Here is a 6801-nt window from a genome sequence, read left to right as displayed (position 1 = left end):
CAAAATGTGATTGAAATGCAATTCTCTCAAACCATTGATTAGAGATTCCTCAACTGGTTCTCATTTTAAGGGTCTTCATTAAAAGAATTCATCAGAACCAACCACTACAGTTAATATGATGTGGTTGTATATATTGTGACTATCCAGTATCTTGACTATCTTCTTAATACTATGAAACTTTTATTCCAGAAATTAAAAATAACATTAGGCATGTTATGTGGCGATTCTTTCTGTCGACCCTATTCAGGGTGTTTCATTTTTGTATTGCTTGATGAATTATAATGAAATGGCTGGCTCTTTTGATAAAAAATAAAAATAAAAAAATAAAAATAAAAAAGGTTATTTTATCAAAGTCTAGTTACCCACGGTTTTCTATAACTAGACAACTAAACATACACACTTGAAAAAATCTGCAATTATATAGTCGAAGTCGAAGATATAGCCACGGAGTGTTTGATCTATTTAAAACCAAAGGTCGGCTGAACTGAATGATCAACCAAACCTTTATATTACGGGGCCAAGAAGCAATTGCCTGGGTTACTTGACCAGGATACACTTGTCAACTTCCCCGCTGCACAATCTGCTTACAATCAATGCCTAATTGCATATCCCGAAAGTTGACACACATTACATGGATCATGCCTGATTGGACATTCAGCCAATACAACATGCCAAATGTAATTGCACATCCAAGAAACATCGTCCAAATCACGAGCATGGGGATCGAATCCTGATCCAAGCTTTTGACATACCAAACCACATGGGTACTCTACTTTGATCGACAGCTTCCATCTAGGCAAAAATGCTTAATAGTGTGTTTGACTGTACAAGCCCCACTCCCCAATGCTCAAACCGGCCGCAGTGACTAAGTGAATGATCCTCTAAACAATAATGGGAGTGGATCAAAAAAAAACAGAGAAAACCCTATTCAAAATTAAATTGAATGCTGGCTTGCTGTCTTCTCCTGCAAGGACCCCAATCAAGTTAGAAGCAGCTAAATTGAAACTCTTCTGGATGAATTAATATCCTACTATACTCAAGCAGGAAAACAACTACTAATACTATCTCTAAAAACAAAGGAATACTTGATACATTGGTAGCGAAGTTTAATGCCCAAAAAAAACTGCATGAGAGCAACATTGAAGTAAGAGAATAGAAAGCATTTCAAAGCAGGACGACCGACATCAATTTGCACAATATTTTTTGGGTAAAATATTGTATAGTCCTTATGGTTTGAAGTCGACATCTGTTTAGTCCTTATGGTTTTATTTTAATCTGAATAGTCCTTAAAGTCACGATTTTTCATCCAAATAGTCCTTATGGTTTTTATTTTAACATATTTTTGGATGAAAAATCACGACTTTAAGGACTATTCAGATTAAAATAAAACCACAAGAACTAAACAAATGTCGACTTCAAACCACAAGGACTAAACAAATTTTAATTCATATTTTTTTATAATTTGCATGACAAGAGTTGCAAGTACATGGGATTCATAACGACAAACCGTTATCCAATCAGTCTTGGAAAGCAGTAATTGTATTTTACAAGGTTCCAGTCAAGAACTCTATCTCAGTTCAAAACAAGGTACATAACAACAAAATTCTATGCAACCAATATTCAACATTTTAACCAAACATATGAAGTTAATATTGGAGTAGGGGAGAAATCATTGAACCTATCAAATCATAATGTTTACCCCATGGGAGGACAGTGGGGATCACACCCCACAACGTAACACATTATATTGCTAATTTCATAAAAAAAAATTAAAAAAAAGAAGGTGAAAAGGTGTTCAATAATACTTACATCTGACTGAAAAGATCTGACTACAGATGGTTTCACCTTAGAAGCTTCAGCAGCAGATGTAGATCCATTGCCACTGTAACATTTTCCCTAATAACAACAGTGATTTCAAATCAGGAACAGCTAACAAAGTGCAATGCCACTTTCAGATGGACAAGAACAATATTATGAACAGATCTAAAGAAATAGAACAAACTAAACTGTTCCTTAAGAAAGGTCAGTGCGACCTTCTAATGGACAAGTACAATGTTGGTTAACACTATGGTATGCTAACATTCCTCATAGAAGTCCTATGTCATTACTTCAGAGCACATGTTACACTTCAACAACTCTTGTGGTAACTACAAAAAAGTGTTCGTTAAGGTAAATAAGGTCCTCATTAAAGTTAAGTAGGTTTTTGTTTGAGAAATTACGTCCTACAAGTGATAATTGTATGTTTGAATATTACAGAATTTCCGGATCAAATATGAGGAAACAGAACATAGACAACTCCATACTTCAAAACATAATACTAGTCCATTTCATTCCCCACTTGGATTAACATCAAAACTCAAAACCATCATGCTAGGAAGTAGAAAGGATGCTAGATAAAAAGTTTTTCTTATAAACCCAGCTTCAAGGAACTTGTACAGTCTGATCTGTAAGACAAAAGGTCCATGAGTCCTCAACTATTAATTGTTGTCATGTGACGATGTACTGTCCTACCTAAGGGATTTTACATACTCATCTCTTGCGTGCTGAACCTATCAGAAAAATCCAAATCCTTGGATCTTTCTCTGACATGCTTTGAGCAGCAAAACAAGAGAGATCTTCTAAGGCACCATACTAGTGTTACTTGAGAGTCTGTCCCTCCTGACCCAAAGCAGAACACTATCAGAGGCCATCAGAACGCCGACACAATTTAGTGACCTCCTTGGAATGAACGATGACATTCTTCTCTCTTTGCTCACACAGCCATATCCTCACTTGTAAAATAGAGGCGATCGAAAAGACATTTGACTCTAGAGCCTTAATCTATTTATTTTTATTGTCAACTTTTTATGAAAGAAGCAAACTGAAGCTACACCGAGAAGTGACAGCCATGCTGTTCCACCTAAAAAAAAAAAAAAGAAAAAGACTCAAAAAAACAAGCTGTGACGACAGGATAGGTATATTATCACCTCCCAAAACAAGGGTCCCAATGAGAACGCCTTCAAGTTCAAAAGCTTACTCCATGACAGTGTTTTTAGTATTTCTCAACCTCGGAGATTAGGAGTACCTTCCAATGGATTCAACTTCATTGACATGGATATCATCTTCTCATGAATAAAGGTACAGATATGGCAACCTTAGGAATTCTAAGCGGCGTACTACATTCCTAATATACACTATCAGAAGTAAGACTAACTTTTTCATAGACAATTGAAGAATCTAACTCTGTTCTCTAAAATCAGCAATCTCTTGAGTTATGATTCCCTAAATTGTTAATCGTAAACTTCACTTAAATGTGCAATGATTATGCAAACAGAAAGAGCACATGAAAAAAACTGATATTGAGTATGAAAAAGAGGTTGAATAGAGAGGTAACACACCTGGCCCTCTTCGAAGAGTGAGGAGTAATAAGTAGGATCATAGATAGAGCCTCCTAAGGCATCACTAGAATCGGAGGTTTGTCTAAGTACAGCAGGCGTGGGAGTAGTTGGACTCAAGAAACTATTGCGTAAATCAAAATCGGCATCTCTAGGAGTTGGGGCAGGTTCGACTACATAGGATAGGCCCAACCTGTAGATCTGAATCCACAGGAATGAGGAGGAAAACCGGATAGAGAAGCCGATGATTTGCATAGCGAGAGTGAGCTTGACTGAAAAGATATACAGAGATGTATAATCGCCGGGTTTAAGAATCCAGATTTCGTGACAAAAGAGAATGAACCAGAAGACATCGAGGAGGATAGCGCAGAGGAGGAGGACGGCGTAAGTGCGGCCGAGGCTCTGACTGCTGCTTTCGATGGCGACCAGAGCGAACAAGGCAATGGCCAGATTGATCAGCAACACTCCGTTGTACAATGCTCCCAGCGATCCTAATAATGCGCAAGCAATCTATGCATATACACAACAAGATACATATCATTGATTCATTGATTGAAACCCTCGTCACTTGTACCAATCAAGAACCAAGAACCAAGAACCAAGAATCAAGAATCAAGAAAAGATACCTGAATGTAGAGGAGGATGACGGCGAGATATTGAAGCCTGTCGTAGTCACGAAGCCATGCCTGTATTCGATCACGCAATGCTTCGCAAAGCATCATAGACTCCTCTCCACTGCTCTCCCTCTCTATCTCTCTCAATTTTATATATTTATTAGGGTCTGTAACCCCCTCGGCGCCAACTCATTCCTCTCTTCTTCTTCTTCTACCTCCTCCTGTTTCTTTGTTGGGCAAGGGCTCAAGGGCAACTGCTACAACAAACAACTGTGTCTCATCTCGTGTGTATCTGTATCGCTGGTGCTAAACTAATAATTACAACCCCTTAACTAAATTCACATTCCAGTAAAGAGACAGTCTTCATTGACCTTTAGGTGCCCTCCATCCGGCACCACCGTTCCTTTTGTTTTACAGACACATTGGGCCCTCTCTTTTTCAATTGGGCCTCACAGAGAGAGAGAGGCCCAACCTCCTTTACGAAAGGCACTGCAAACCCCAAAAAGCGAGAGAGGGAGACTCAAAATGGCGGAGGAGGAGCCGACGACGCCGTCACCGGAGATTAAGAAGAACGAAGGCGATGAAGGGAAGTATAAGGGAGTGGCAGCAGAAGCAGAAGCAGCGGCGGCTTCTATGGCTTTGATGGCGGAGGATCTGCAGCGTTCGGTGATGCAATCCAGGGACTCCGCCATGCGTTCTGCTCGGATTCTCCAACATAATATGCCGGGATACATCGACAAAGCCGCCTCCAAATACAGGACCTACGAACATGCTTTCTTCCACAAAATCAAAGGTAATACCCACCCTGATCAATTACTCGATTCGAATTGAAAATCGATTACTATTTTGTTTCTGTTTGTGTGAAATTATTTGTAATTTGACTACACAATGCCACTGCTGCAGAAGGAGTGAAGAGAGCAGCCGAAAACCCAGCCTCCACCATTGGAATTGGCCTTACTGCCGCCTTCATTTTTTTACGAGGTCTTCCACTTCGTATTAGTTAACCCTACACCTTCATATTCTGCCCCTATTTTGCTCTCTGCACTCATATATTACATTCCTCATTTCTGCAGGACCAAGAAGGTTCTTGTTTCGCAATACATTGGGTCGATTTCAGAGCCTGGAGGTTGTTTTCTGTTTATCCTCTCTCTCTCTCTGTCTCAAAACAACTTTCACACCTAGGTTTCCTTTTCTTCTGGAATTGATTAATATGTTTTATGTGCAGGCAAAATATGCCAAAGCTGAGAAGAATGTAAACCAGCTCAACCTTTCTGTTGATCTGATGAAGCAGGAGAGCAAGAAACTTCTTGAGAGAGCAGGTTATGCTGAAAAACATATGAAAGTTGGCCAAACTGATCTCATGTACACCCCCCATTCTACATCAACTTTACCTATACAAATTCTTATTGACCTTCTGTGTCTGATTATTTAAACAAATGTATGCAGGGATGTGGGAAGTCGGATTCAATCTCTGTCCAAATCTATGCGCAAGGTTGACTCCCAAGCTGCAGGTTTGCATTCATTACTGATTCTCGCTTTCCCTTTTGTTATATCTAAGTGTAAATGGGAGAGACTTCAACTTGGTCTTGAGAGTTTCTTTATCTGTCACGACTCTGAATTAACTTGTGACAAACTTGAATTTGGAGAAAATTACTCAACCTGACCTCACATTACATTCCCCATTATATGACATTTTCTTGTGTAGATTTGATGGATGGGTTGCGAGAAATTCCTAGCGGGGAAGCTTTGAAGCTCAGATCACAGGCAAGCTAAACACTATGTTTACACTAGATTGTGTTGTTTCATAGTCTCATATCCCAAACACACACCTAACAATATGTGTCTGATCATGTCCTTCGTTTTAATGGATATGATTATGTTTGATTTAGGTTGCTGCAATGACATCAGAACTGAAAACGCAGAAGGCTGTGATGGACAAACACATAATGAAGATTTCTGAATTAGGACTGCCAGTGTGACAACTAGCCGGGATTGAGAAGCCATTTAGACCAGAACATTCATATCAGACACGGGGGACTTTTCCCTCCCTGATCTCCTCTTTTTGTTGTTTGGTATGCAACAAGTGGTTCTGTTTTGTAATAAAGTATAGTATAACGGTAAATGATAACCAAATTTTCTTCACCGAGTTTCCTTGGTGGTGTTGAAGAGGACAGCAGGTGGCAATGAGAGTATAAGAACAGTTTTAGTATACTCTCAATATTGGCTCGTTAACTATTTTAGAGAGCATGTTTAGGTAGTTATCAATTTATCTTTTAGGCTTTTATCTATCTAGTTCATAAATAGGGAATGAGATGAGACTGTTATAATGTTAGGTCAATCACATTCTGGAAACCACCTCATCTTACGTGCCAGTTTTTGTGGTATATAAGAGGTTTTTGACAGTTTGGAAAGTAATTCACCTCAACTAAAAAGTGAAAATGGTACGTGTTATGTGGAGCCATTTTGTGGCCGCGGTTCTTGCCCTTTGTTCCAATCAGTGGCGGGTCTACGGTGGCTCGGATTCTCGACCAAGATGGTTCAAAGGTGCCAGATACGGCTCGTTGGTCATACCCATCGAAGATTGGTGAGTTTATGGGTACTGCAGCAGTTGCGGCGGTGGGTACAGTCGTGCTGGAGGTTTGACTGAGGGAGAAGGCGGCATCTACGATTAGGTTTGCTGCCTAGTTCGTGTTGGGCCTGGATCTTGTGGGCTTGTCGGCTGCGGGCCCTCTGGGTTCTGCAAAGCAAGTCCTTTTGATTTTCAGAAATAAATCGGAGGTAAGGATTTGGAGATGTTACCAGCCTTTACCTTG

General features: G+C 39.7%; 2 protein-coding genes across 2 annotated transcripts; one reads left to right on the top strand and one right to left on the bottom strand.

The window, feature by feature from the left end:
* Nucleotides 1-398: 398 nt before the first annotated feature.
* Nucleotides 399-4357, bottom strand: LOC101309230. Its single transcript, XM_004294886.1, has 4 exons — nucleotides 4001-4357; nucleotides 3378-3884; nucleotides 1810-1896; nucleotides 399-964 (listed from the first exon to the last, which is right to left on the bottom strand). The coding sequence occupies exons 1-4, from the start codon at nucleotides 4094-4096 to the stop codon at nucleotides 935-937; spliced, it is 720 nt and encodes a 239-aa protein (XP_004294934.1). The 5' UTR covers nucleotides 4097-4357; the 3' UTR covers nucleotides 399-934.
* A 99-nt stretch (nucleotides 4358-4456) lies between these two features.
* Nucleotides 4457-6764, top strand: LOC101308945. The gene is made up of 7 exons (XM_004294885.1): nucleotides 4457-4781; nucleotides 4892-4969; nucleotides 5062-5114; nucleotides 5214-5350; nucleotides 5435-5499; nucleotides 5694-5752; nucleotides 5878-6764. The coding sequence occupies exons 1-7, from the start codon at nucleotides 4514-4516 to the stop codon at nucleotides 5965-5967; spliced, it is 750 nt and encodes a 249-aa protein (XP_004294933.1). The 5' UTR covers nucleotides 4457-4513; the 3' UTR covers nucleotides 5968-6764.
* The last annotated feature ends 37 nt before the right edge of the window (nucleotides 6765-6801 follow it).

This window comes from Fragaria vesca, linkage group LG3 (assembly GCF_000184155.1).
Source record: "Fragaria vesca subsp. vesca linkage group LG3, FraVesHawaii_1.0, whole genome shotgun sequence".
NCBI lineage: Eukaryota > Viridiplantae > Streptophyta > Magnoliopsida > Rosales > Rosaceae > Fragaria > Fragaria vesca.
Note: the sequence above shows the minus strand (reverse complement) of the source record. Positions and strands in the feature narration are given on the sequence as shown.